Source organism: Rattus rattus, chromosome 1 (genome assembly GCF_011064425.1).
Source record: "Rattus rattus isolate New Zealand chromosome 1, Rrattus_CSIRO_v1, whole genome shotgun sequence".
Lineage (NCBI taxonomy): Eukaryota > Metazoa > Chordata > Mammalia > Rodentia > Muridae > Rattus > Rattus rattus.
In genome coordinates this window covers 271,259,983-271,273,586 of record NC_046154.1, presented here as the reverse complement: position 1 = coordinate 271,273,586, position 13,604 = coordinate 271,259,983, and the positions used below count along the sequence as shown (strand labels likewise).

At 45.6% G+C, this 13,604-nt stretch overlaps 1 protein-coding gene and 1 pseudogene across 1 annotated transcript; both read right to left on the bottom strand.

The window, feature by feature from the left end:
- Positions 1 to 5,174: 5,174 nt before the first annotated feature.
- LOC116890240 (olfactory receptor 8S1-like) lies at positions 5,175 to 6,110 on the bottom strand. The gene has a single exon (XM_032890968.1). The coding sequence runs from the start codon at positions 6,108 to 6,110 to the stop codon at positions 5,175 to 5,177; it is 936 nt and encodes a 311-aa protein (XP_032746859.1).
- A 4,963-nt stretch (positions 6,111 to 11,073) lies between these two features.
- Positions 11,074 to 11,565, bottom strand: LOC116890239 (annotated as a pseudogene).
- Positions 11,566 to 13,604: the final 2,039 nt, after the last annotated feature.

Here is a 13,604-nt window from a genome sequence, read left to right as displayed (position 1 = left end):
GATGTTTACAAAGCTGCTGGGAAACAATATTTTATAAGCTTACTTAAATACATATATTATATATGAATACTACCCACCCACACACACACACACACACACACACACACACATATGTTTACACACATTCACACACACACTGTTTAAACTGAATTATGCCACATGGATGATAATGTTTTTTGTTTTTTGTTTTTTTTTAAATTTTATTAGATATATTTCTTTACTTACATTTCAAATGTTATTCCCTTTCCCGGTTTCCTGTCCATAAGCCCTACCCTCTCCCCCTCCCCCATATGGGTATTCCCTCTATACGTCCCCCTTATTGTCCCCTCCCATATTCCCCTGCACTGGGGGTTCAACCTTGGCAGGACCAAGGGGTTCCCCTTCCCCTGGTGCCCCAACAAGGCCATCCTCTGCTACATATGCAGTTGGAACCCTGGGTCAGTCCATGTATAGTCTTTCTGTAATGGTTTAGTCCCTGGAAGCTCTGGTTGGTTGGCATTGTCGTTTTTACGGGGTTGCAAGCTCCTTCAACTCTTTCAATACTTCCTCTAATTGCCCTCAAGGGGGTTTTGTTCTCAGTTCGGTGGTTTGCTGCTAGCATTGACCTCTGTGTTGGACATGATCTGGATGTGTCTTTCAGGAGAGATCTATATCTGGTCCCTTTCAGCATGCATTTTTTAGCTTCATCAATCTTATCTAGTTTTGGTGGCTGTATATATATGGGCCACGGATGATAATGTTTATGAAAGAACCATGGATTGTCTGACCAAGCTCCTAGTGGCCCACATGGGGAACCTCCCTTCTTCTAGTTGTTAATCATTGCAGGGGTGTGGGGTTCAAGGAACTCCCAAGACAATGAGGGCCACAGCCATTGACCTTGGTTGCTTCTGAGAACTTGGAGGTAAGACCTCATCGTTGAAGACACCACATACTCTGGACAGAACACTGGGAGGAGCTGAGCTGGAACTGTACGTGTGTGCTACCCATGGCTGGAGAGATCATAAATTCTAGCACAAATCCTAAACCAATATAATTTTGAAACTCTTTTCATATTTAGAGACACGTGGCCCTCATCTCTTATCAAAGAAGCTGCCTTTTTTTTTTTTTCAGCAGCTAGAGGAAATTACAGAAATCCACTATGAGGAGCAGATGAAGGGACATGACCACGTCTGTGTCCCAGACCTATGGAAGGCTCAGAGGAAAAGCAAAGCCTTCCTCTGGTCCAAGTACAGACATTACGAATTATTGACCTTTTCCTAAAACTAGTGTGTGCAGAGACTGCCAACCACAGCTCCTTCCTCCTGGCTGTCTACAGCCCGAGACTGCTCCTGGTCGAGGTATCCTGTGGTGATCAGCTAAACCTTCCTTCTTGATTCAGATGTATAAAATAAACACCTTAGGTTTCTAGACTGCTGCTGGCACATCTCCATCAAAGTGCACGGCCCACCCGATCCCAGCTTTTCTGTATATGTGTGTCCTAGTTAGGTTACTATTACTGTGATAGAACATCGTGACCAGGGCTGGTGGGAAGGCTCAGCGGTTAAGAGCACTGACTGCTCTTCCTGAGGTCCTGAGTTCAATTCCCAGCAACCACATGGTGGCTCACAACCATCTGTAATGGGATCTGATGCCCTCTTCTGGTGTGTCTGAAGACAGCGACAGTGTACATACATATAATAAATAAATAAACATTAAAAAAAAAACAAACCAAAAACCATTGTGACCAAAAAAACTCGGGGAGAAAGAGTTTATTTCACCTTATACTTCCAGATAACAGTCTATTAATGAGGGAAGTCAGGGCAGCAAACAGGGCAGCAGCTGATTCAGAGACCATGGAGGGATGCTGCCTGTTAGCTTGCTCCTCACGGTTTGCTCAGTCTGCCGTGGACCACCAGCCCAAGTGTGGCGCCACTCACAAAGGGCTGGACCCTCCCCATCAAATGCTAATTAAGAAAATGCTGGATCTAATGGAGATATTTCCTCAGTTGAAGTTCCCTCCTTTCAAGGTATCTCTAGCTTGTGTCAAGTTAACATAAAAGTAGACGGCGCAACTGACCCCTTGTCAACTTGATGTGCAAACACATCACTGTTAGGGCTTTCTTGTTCTTCCCCAAGACCATACATTACATCAACATTAACACAAATACTACAAAAGCTTAAAGTCCCACAGTCTTTAAACATTAAACACTTAAAAATCCAGTATCTCTAAAATCCAAAGTCTCTCAACTATGGGCTCCTGTAAAATCAGAAATAAATTAAATACTTTCTTACTCGAAGTAAGAAAGGGAAGAAGTGGGGCACAGTCACAATCTGAACAAAGCAAAACAAGACTCCAAAAGTGTACATAACTCAGTGACCAATTATCTGGGATCCACTCTGGATCTTCTGGGCTCCTCCAAGGGGCTCACTTCTATGGTTCATCACACAGTTTGTCTTCTAGGCACTGGCTGTCTCCACGCCATTGCTGATGCTGTTCTTGGTGGTCATCCCATGGTGCTGGCATCACCGATACGCTGGAGTCTCCTGCTGCAACTGGGCTGCACTTTCATCAATGGCCCCTCCAGGATTCTTTTCATGGTGACTCGATTTCTCTTTATGATCTCTTCAGTCCTAGAGTTTCAACTGACACTAAGGCTACACCTTTACCAATGGCCTCTCATGGACCCTCACAGTGCCAAGCCTCAGCTGCTCTCCATGACCTCTTCATGCCTTTAAAGCCGGTACCACCTGGTTGACTTTTATATTATCAAGTTTGGCTGCAGCACGAGGTACAACCTTGGCTGCCTCTAAAACACAGCGTCTGTGTGTACTGACCCTGAGGAACCTTCCCAGAAGGTCTGGGATGCTGATCTCTTCTTAACCATAGTCAATTCTTCAGCTCCAGGTAACTGGCATCCATTGCCCCAGCAAAGCAAAGATTTTGGTTCTGGATTCTTGTTAACCACAGCTCCAGCTGACCAGACGACAGAATCTTCACACGAAGCTAGGTCTCCATCGTCTGCGCCGCTCTCAGCCCTTTCTTCCAAGCTCCTACAAAATGGCTCACTGAGCTCTCAATACTCAACTGCTTTTCTAACCCAAAGTTTTAAAATCCTTGCACAACCCTCCCAAAGCAAGATCAGGTCTGTCCCAGCAACGCCCCATGATCATGGTACCGATTTTTGTCTTAGTTAGGGTTACTATTGCTCCGATGAAACACCATGACCAAATTTGGGGAGAAAGGGCCTATTTCGGTTTATACTTCCAGGGTACAATCTATTGCTGAAGGAAGTCAGGGAAGGACCTCAAACAGGGCAGCATCTTGGAGGCAGGAGCGGATTCAGAGGTCGTGGAGGGATGCTGCTTACTGGCTTGCTCCTCATGGCTTGCTTGGCCTGCTTCTGTACAGCACCCAGGACCACCAGCCCAGGGATGGCATCACCTCTGATGGGCTGGGCCCTCTCACACCCATCGCTAATGAAGAAAATGCTTTATATCTGGAGGTAATGCAGCCATTGCTCAGTTGAGGTGCCCTCCTTGCAGATAACTCTAACTTGGGTCAAGTTGACATAAAACTGTCAGCACAATGTGTCTGTGTGTCTGTATGTCTATGTGTCTTTGGTTTCTACATTCCCCTCTCACTCCAGGTAGGTCAGTCCCTAAGCCATGCAGATCACAGAAATCCAAACTGGACAAAATGCGGAGAGACACCATGGGGTGGCCAGCCCTAACTAATACGTCTACAATGTAACAACCCCTACACTCGAGGCTCAGGGAACACTATGGAAGAGGGAGAGAAAGGATTGTGAGAGCCAGAGGTCCTGGGTGTCTGCTGTGAAACAGGGTGTTCTGGACATGCCTGGGATGCCGCACTTGAGAAATCCCAACAATATTGTCACCTAAACAAGATATGGACAGTGACAGCACCAGCTAACATATTAACACTAACGGGCAATGTCATAAGGTCTGGGGCTGGAGAGATGGCTCAGCGGTTAAGAGCACCGACTGCTCTTCCAGAGGTCCTGAGTTCAATTCCCAGCAACCACATGGTGGCTCACAACCATCTGTAATGGGATTCGATGTCCTCTTTTGGTGTGTCTGAAGACAGTGACGGTGTGCTCTTATACAATAAATAAATAAACATTAAAAAAAATAAGGTCCTACCCTTAGATCAAGAGCTATAAGTGATCAATGGCTGCTGAGGAGAATCGAGATTTTCTCCAGAGATGAGAGCCCTGATAAGTGGTCAGCCAGCCTTCAACACATCAACACACGAGTAACACTAAAAGGAGTTGTATGTTTTATAACAACACATATACACACATGCACACACACATACATGCACATATACACATACGCACATGAATGCACACATGCACACACATGCACACACACTCATGCACACACACATATACACACATGCATGCACATGAACACACACATGTGCATACATGTGAAGGAAGTCAGGGCAGGAGCTCAAACAGGGCAGCATCTTGGAGGCAGGAGCTGATGCAGAGGCCACAGAGGGGTGCTGCTTACTGACTTGCTCCTCGTGGCTTGCTCAGCCTGCTTCTGTATAGCACCCAGGACCCCCCCAACAATATTAACTATAGAAGACAAGGTCATGAAATTTAGATGGGGGGACATTGGGAGAGTTAGAGAGGGGAGAGGGAGGATAAAAATGATATAAATTTGATATCAGATTCTTAAAAATTTTAAATTAAAAAATACCTGAGGGGTTGGGGATTTAGCTCAGTGGTAGAGCGCTTGCCTAGGAAGCGCAAGGCCCTGGGTTCGGTCCCCAGCTCCGAAAAAAAGAACCAAAAAAAAAAAAAATACCTGAAATTGGGGATGGGACAATGGGTGTGGATGTCAAAGAAGTTAGGAGAGAGAGTAAGGGTGAAAATGGTCAGAAAACATTGGATGAACTTCTCAAAAATTAATAGAAATATTTAAGAAATATTAGTTTAGGGGTTGTAACTCTCAAGTGTGTAACTCAGGAAGAAAGCTATAGAAATGTCAGAGAACAAAGCAAAGAAAAGATAGGCTGTATGTTTTCTATCTAAACGCAGTTTTATATACTTTTGTTAGCCTAGCTAGGGAGAGCGGGTAGGCCTCCCTTTACACCAGCGGTCTGAAACTCAAGTTCAAGTGCTTGACCACCTTGGTCTTCCTGCCATTCCGGGTCTGTGCCGTCACTCCAAGTATCGCAGGCATTTCCCTAATGTCCTTTTCACAGCGGTCTTCACCTCCTGGTTCTTCAGGCTATAGATGAGGGGATTCAGCATGGGCGTGACCGCGCTGTATTGCAAGGAAGAGAGCAAGTCCAGAGAAGAACCAGACGTGGGCATAAGATAACGAACCAAGCCCGACCCAAAAAACAAGACCACGGCTATGAGGTGAGAAGAGCAAGTGTTAAACGCCTTGCTTCTCCCCGTGGTGGACTTCATGCTCAGCACGGTGGATACGATGCGTGCGTAAGAGAAGAAGATCGGGAGAAAGGTTCCCAGCCCATGCAGCAAGGTGGAGCAGATCAAGACGTCAACGTTGATGGAGATATCGGAGCAAGAGAGAGGAAAGAGAGAGGGGAGCTCGCACGTGTAGTGGTGAATGGTGTAGGCCTCGCAGAAGTCCAGGTTCACAGCCAAGAGCACAATGACTACTGAACTGAGAGAGGCCAGGCCCCACGAGAGCAGAACCAACTTCAGGCAGAGTTCGTTGCTCATCATCTGCCCGTAGAGCAGCGGGTGGCAGACAGCAGCGTAGCGGTCATACGCCATCATTGAAAGAAGAAAGGCTTCCGTTCCCGCGGTGATGAACACGAAGAAGACCTGAGCCAGGCAGCCCTCCACAGAGATGCTTTTCTTCGCAGACAGGAGGTCCTTCAGCAGCTTCGGAACCGTGACGGATGAGAAGCAGAGATCCAGGAACGACAGGTTGCTTAAGAAGTAGTACATGGGCGTGTGGAGGTGGGAGTCAGCCCTGATCACCACCAGCATCATCAGGTTCCCTGTTATGGTGAGGATGTAAATCCCCAGGAACAGAGCAAAAAGTAGAGCCTGGATCAGGGGGTCGTCAGAGAGCCCGGTGAGCACGAACTCCGTAATGCCGCTGTGGTTGCTCGGGGCCATTTGTGGGTGGCGCGTCCTTGGAATTAAATAGAAAGAGCTGACATCTCTAATGATTGCGACCATGTCCTTTGGGGTCCCATCTAGTACGTCCCTCTGCTTTGTCTGGACTCTGTCCAGGCATCTCAGAGCTGCCCTCACCTGTACCTGGGTGGGAGTTTCAGATCCTGTTAGGTCATCGTTGATTTCAGGTCACAGTGTTCACCAGCTTCAAGAGAATTCTATTCTATTCCATTTACAGGAAAAGTGAGTGTCTCTGCATCCTCGCTTACTCAGAGACCGAGCTCATACTGCACTCTCATCAGTTCAGAAATTTAAAGATGTGTAGCCCATATTTGCAGAGACCTCTCTCTCTCTCTCTCTCTCTCTCTCTCTCTCTCTCTCTCTCTCTCTCTCTCTCTCTCTTCCCTCTCTCCCCCTTTCCCTACTCTCTCTGTCTCTGTCTCTGACTGTCTCTCTCTCTCTCTCTTTTGTTCAAAGTCATTCAACGGCTCCTTACCAGAGACCACTCCATTAAGTGAGTGGACACAGTTTCCTGGGGTCACCACCTTTCAGTGCAGGTAAAAATATATTTCTATAAGATTAGGGTATGGTGGTGAAGACTTAGATCTCAGCACTTTAGAAGCTAAGGCAGGAGGATTGCTGTGAGTTCCAGACCACTTTGGGCTAATCCCAGGTACAAAATAAAAATGTTAACCTCAAGGAAAAAAAAAAAAAGAAAGAAAGAAAGAAAAGAAAAACAGAAACCATGGGTATAATGAGACTACTTTAGTTATCTTTATGACAATGTAATCATAAAATATAAATTAAGTTTTTATGCAAAAGCAGCTGGTGTGTGTGTGGAAGTCCTCACTTCAGTAGAGCCTCACCCGGAACACTTCCTCAGTCAGTGTGTCAGCTGGTTTCAAAGAAAATCTGAATCTCTAAGAATATCTAGGAACTTCTAATCCCCAGGAAACAGAGTTCCTGTGAGAATTTTGATACCCAAGGATATTTTTTGTAATGTCAGCATGGCAACATGTAAAAGAACAACAACAAAAAAATGAATGCCACAATTTTCCTTTGGTTGTCAACTCAATGTCTAGCTTGGATCACAGTGAGGAGCTATGGTTTCTTACTGAGAAAGGCGTCCACTCTTAATCTTTCAGCCATTTTGCTTAGTTTTGCTATAAAAGATTTGCCTCTTTCTCTGTCATTGTTTGCATTTTCTGCCACTTTATTTTTTCTACCACTTTAAATATATCCTCCTTTTAATTTTGCAATTCTAAACTTTCGTGGGTTTCCCACTGTCACCTAAAAGACCTCTTTAAAAAAATAGCCTATCTGGTGATTTCCTCCGTCAGCCCACAGTTTCTCTTGCTTTAGTCTTAGCCTGAATAGTGTTTTCTCTCATGTCAAACATGTATTTCAGTTTCCACCTCTAGACTGTGATATGGACCATCATATAACAGCGGTCTCAGAATGTCATGTCCTTTTAGCACCAACAAGCACTCGTTCCATGCTGTTTCAGACCAGACCTCTCATGCTGCTCTGGAAGCCCCAACCCTGTATCCCTTAACAGCAGTGAAGCCCAGCAGAGGTCCTGCTGATCCTGTCAAAGCTCCTGAATGTTAAGGGTGCTCTCATCACCACAGCGCATCCTGCAAACCACCCAACACCCTCAGATGCCCTCCATTTTGGAGAGGCTTCAAACAGTACTGCCATTAGCTCAGATATAGGATATATATTCCTATTCTCCATATATGATTCTTTTTTCATCTGCTATATCATCACAAATCATGAAACTTTTATTATTTTCTCTTGTCCAAGAGGGCCAGAAGTACATTGTTCATGGTAATGGCGATACTAAGAATAATTTAAACCTGATTATGGACTGTAAGTCATTGACCTGGGTGAGGTCCTGCTCACCCACCCCTTGTAACCTAATTTACCAATATTCCATTTCCGTTTGGTTTCCGTAATCAGTTTCTAGGATAGGCTTCTGCATTAAAAAAAGTTTCATTTTGTTTATCTAGGCAGCTGTGTTTCCAACACGTATATCCTTGCCAGGAATCCTTAAACAGGTAGGGACTCATCGAGAGAAACTTACTTCTGATGTATTAACAATTCTACCAACCCCGGCTTCGGCCCATCTTAGATCCAAGTCTAGGTCTGCTATGCACCCGAACAAACACTTACCTTTGTGTTCTGAGAGCGCAGAGCCAATGCTGGGGAAACACAGGCAGCCGGAGAAGTTACTTCTGAGGACTCTGTAGAGATGAAGTAGTAAACTCCATGGAAAGCAAACGCTTTGAAATCCGGGTAAGCTAGTCAAATGGGAGACATTCTCTGCAAAGGCTGGGATGTTTCAAGGTGTCTGCACATAAAGCTATCCTGAAAAATCTCTTCTGTTTTGTTTCGTTTTAAAAGGGGCCTCAGTGTAGGATCGGGGCACCAGGCTCTCGTGTGAAGAGTGCTGAGGTGTTCCCGGAGGACCTTTCCCCGTCCATCTCTGAACCTACATTTTGTATGAGGTTGAAGCTACTTTGCTCTTTTTGATCCTCAAGTTATTACAAGGACGTGAGAGGAAAAAGTGGCTTCCTCACACTCGCTGCTTTTAGACATCATTGGAATGAAGAAACAAGCGAGTGGCTAGGTGTGGAAGGTGAATCACGGGAAGGTGGAGAGAGGGTCCTGGGAGAGGAGGACTAACATTGGAACTGTGGGGGCATGGGGAATTAGCATGGGGAGGGAGAGGACAGCAGAGCTGGCAGCAGGAAGGGCTGTTTTCTGAGTTGTCCTCCTCTTCTGCACATACACTATTTGTTACGTGCCTGTGGTGCACATATTTGAGGGTGGCTTCAGTAACAGCAAAGGCTTAGTGTCGTTTCCCTACTCGGAGATCCGAGCAAGCTGGGGCATGCAGAACATCTATTTCTATACATTTATGGCATCATAGGCGACTGCTTTCTTTATTTTGTACATTCTGGAGTGAAAAGGTTTATGCCCAGTCTTTAAGGTGTTCCTGTCCTCAGTGTTAAATAAAGACCTTTCTGATAAGGTGTTTAAGGCAATGGGTATGAATAGACATTTAGGAAACACAGAGACATTTGGGTCCCACGCAGAGGAGATGGTCGGCTAGGGTTCTGGAAGCTTAGGCATGAAGGATGCTTGGAGGAGGATCAGGATGAAGGGGGTGCATTGTAAAGTCATAATAGAGGTGTGCACAAAGGGGGTGCAGTTTTAAAGTGCATAGCATTGAAACTTAAGTTGAAGACACAGCAGAATTAGAACGCAGACAACACGAGGCACGGGAAGATCAGAGATTGCCCCCTTACCATTCTCTTGGCTTCTCTTGGAGGAAGTAGTTGCACGTTCTCTGTCTTTCTCATCACGACAGCTATTTCACAGGGGGAAAAAAAAATTCGTACGATGTAATTCCACACCATAGGAGTCTGACTGTAGAAAAGACAGGCTCTCTCTTCGATCTCAGTCAAGCGAAAGACACTAGAGAAATATAGATTCGGAAACTGTTGGTTACCTCACAGAACTACGGTTGTTCTGAGCATCTCAACCTAGAGCGCCATTCTGCACCGCAGGACCCTGGAGAGAAAGACAAGGGTGTTGTCTGCGGAGCCGCTGGTATCTGGAACAATGGGCAGGCATCGCTTTCAAACCTTCTCCAGAGGTGTCCGGTGCAGTGCCTGACCTCATCTGTGACTTTGAATATTCTCGGAGAAGTACTATTTAAGGGGGAAAAAAAAAACAACCAACCAACGAGAAGCCTCTCTGTGCTTAGGCAGGTACCCAAGGGAAAGGGACCAGAGGCAGGTTCCCTGAAGTCTCAGCCCAAAGCCGAGCTTGGCTTCCAATTTCCTGAGAAGTTGAGTTTGGAGGCACGGGGGACAGTCCGCAGGGCAATATTCAAACCTATGAGCTAAGACAATTATCTGAAGCATAGACGTCAAGTCTTATTACACTGGGGGTGGGCTGGAGAAAGGGAGAAAAGGAAAGCACATGAAGAAAAAGACTCAGCTGGAAAACGGGAATTTTCTTCATGGCAGCCTGGGGCCAGAATGCCCAGTGGTCACAAAGGGGGCAGAGCTGTGCAGGTTACAGACCCCATATTTTCCAGTGCACGCTGAGTTTGTTGTACTATTTACTTACTTATTTTGAGTCTCAAGTATCCCAGGATGGCCTTGAACTCACTATGTTCAAGGATGACTGAACTTCGGGATTATAGGCGTGGGGCACCACGCCTGGTCTCATGTGGTTCAGGGGACAGCGCCCAGGGCTTTGTTGAATGTTGGGCAAGCGCTTTACCAGCTGACTCCTAGCCCGGGGTTTCTTTATTTTTCTGTCCTGAAAAAGTAATTGAGCCTTCAATTTCATCTCAAATATATGGTACAGTTTTTTAAAAAAGCACTCAGAATTCATATTTTTAAAAATGTAGATTTATTTTGAATTTCTACTTTACGGGTATGGGTGTTTTGCCTTCACACATGTCTGAGCATCGATTCCATGTTTGGTGCCCAAAGAGGCCAGAAGAGGGTGTTGGATCTGAGGCTACGGCCTTGTGGGTGCTGGGAGTTGAACTCAAGTTCCTGGGAAGAAGAGCCAGTGCTCTAACCACTGAGCATCTCTCCAGTTCCACATGGAATGCATTTTTAACAGTTTGTCTGATAGAAATAATTCTTGCACAAAAGCGTCCTTGGGTTAAAAGGTATCTAAGATAAACGTTTTACTATTTGATCAGGGAAGACTCAGTAGTATTTTAATGGGGTTGATGTCTAGAAACACAGAGACTGCATTATTCTGGACTGAACTCAGAGCTAAGGACCAGGCACAATGAGGGACAGGATTCCAGGAAGAACACGTCATGACCTTAAAGCCTTAAGGCTCTCTTATGTGCACGTAAGCTTCATTTGTGTACTTATTTACTTATTTTTTCCTTTAAAGCTTATTCAATACAACGCAATCTCTAACTTCACCGACGTGGCTGACCATGTTCACAGCCAAAGCCACCTCTAACCTGGAATTCAGTTGCTGAGCCAGCCCCAGCCTCAGCGTTCTTGTCAGCTCCGGGGGGCACAGCACTCCCTCTGTAGATGTCTCTGTCTGTCCCCCTCTTGTGAATTTCATATGTTGCTCACCCTCGGGACCTTTGGACCTCGGCCTGCCAGTCTCAGGACGGCTGCGGCACAGGGTGGCTGGCACGATCTCCGGAGGTAGGTGCAGGTAACCTCGGAGACACTGGATGCCCTCATCCAGTTCCAGTAGAAATGTCTCCAGGCAAATGCTCCTCCATGGAGCCCCGAGACTTGAGAGACTGCATGGCCTTCATGACAGGAAGGTTGGGCACATTCTTGTCTGTCAGCTCGGCGTGTTTGGCCATGTGGACCTCTTTTTTGCCAGCCATCATGACTTCCTTAAAAAGGACATCATAGATGGCAACTCTGTTCTTCTTAGACATCAACATCAAGCTGGCTCTGAGATGGAGGTTGGAAAGAAATTTACTTTTTTTTTTTTTTAAACGCCATTGGGCATCCAATGTATAGACTCGCACTTGCTAGGCAAACACCTACTACTGAACTACAACCCTGGCCCCAGCCTTATCTTCAAATGTCAATCTTCAAATTCAAAGTTAAATCTAGCCTTGACTGATTCCTGAGCACTGTTGGCTTATTAGAAAAGAAACATCTCAGTTCTAGGAAGCAAGCCGGTAATAAAGGCATATAAATACAGGGTAATAATTACCCATGTGGTGTAATTCTGGCAGCATTTGTAACTTCCTACTCTGGTGTGCTGGCTAGTCTTACGTCAACTTGACATATTGGAGTCATCTGAAAGGAGAGAATTCAACTGAGAAAATATCTTTGTAAGAGCTGCTGTAAGGCATTTTCTTAGTGATTTATTGGGAAGGGTTCATACTATGGTGGGTGGGGCCATCTCAGGGCTGGTGGTCCTGGGTTCTATAAGAAAGCAGACCGAGCAACCCATCTGAAGCAAGACAGTAAGTAGCACTCTCCATGGCCTCAGCCTCAGCTCCTGCCTCCAGGTTCCTGCCCTGCTTGAGCTCCAGTACTGACTTCCTTCAGTGATGACCAGCGCTGTGGAAATGTAAGCCGACTAAACCCTCTCCTTTGCTACTCGCTTTCTGGTCATGGTGTTTTGTCGAAGCAATACAAACACTAACTAAGACACCAGCATGCAGACCCAGAACATGAAGATAAACAAAGTATCAAGTGCCTTTGGTGCTTCTGGAAGGTTAGGACTTGATGATCCTTGGTGAGGATCAGAGCCACCCTGTAGACTTATTGGGGGGACCGCCAGGAAAAGAGTGTCGGCAGGGGCTGTATCTTCTCAAAGCTGCCATTTAATCCAGAATGAGTCCATTATAGCCAATCTCTTATGTTCTTATGTTAGATTAAAAAATATAATGTAATGGAGGCTAGAATACACTTGGAAACACTTTATCTAATTTAACCCCTTGTTGACTCCAAGTTAACAAACATGCTTTAAAGTGAGACAGCTGGTGACCATGTGACTTTCACAGAGTAAGTTTCTTCTGTCTTAGGTGCAGTAAACATGAAGACTAAGAGGGCTTAACTTGTTAGTGGGAAAAGTGCATGGGGATGATGTAATGAGTGTGCCTGTTCTCAGTGTTAGGATTGCTTGTGAATTTAACCAATATTTGTTTTGTGAATGTATGAAAAATGTGCCTGATTTTATGTTTCCCTTGAGATAAAACAGTACGTCACATTTATAGATTGTAAAGTGAGTACCAAGTGAGTGGTCACTGATCCCACGGAGGTAAATGGAATAATTCCAGGAAAGCATGAACGGTGGAAAGCAAAGATTGCCAAGGACAGAGTTTTGTGTGCAGCGGCATGTCACGGAAGGTAGAAGTGGAGAGACAAACAGACTGGGGTGGGCTCCTCTCTGTGCCTGGGAGTGACCACCAGGAAGTACAGAAGGCAGCACACCAAGAGCCCCATAACTCAGTGGCAGAAGATAAGGAGCGAAGGTCCTGGCAGCTCAGTTGCAGAGGACAAGGAGAGAAGGTCCTGGCAGCTCAGTTGCAGAGGACAAGGAGAGAAGGTCCTGGAAGTTCAGTCTCAGAGAATAAGGAGCCAAGGTCCTCCTGGCAGCACCCCTTCGAGGGTCCTCTTTATTATGATGTCTTTTGTTTAAGTAAGTGTTCTCTGACATTCTTCACCTGGCCATGTTAGTCTTTGTTTTCTGAGCAGCAGTAAGAAGTTAGGACGAACAAGCAAACTGTGATGGAAGAAGGAAAGCCAGTGTGCTCATGGTCTGAGTTCAAACTACGATGTACGGATATAGTTAACTGTTTATAACACCGTTGTTTACCCTTGACAGTTTCCTTAAAGTCAGTGCATCTTGATCACCATCTTTCTATCTAGCAGTGAATCAATAGTCTATGAATATATGAGTGTGACCTTGACAATAGGTCATAAAACTGAGAAGCAGAAGTGAAGGAAGATTGCTGTTTATATC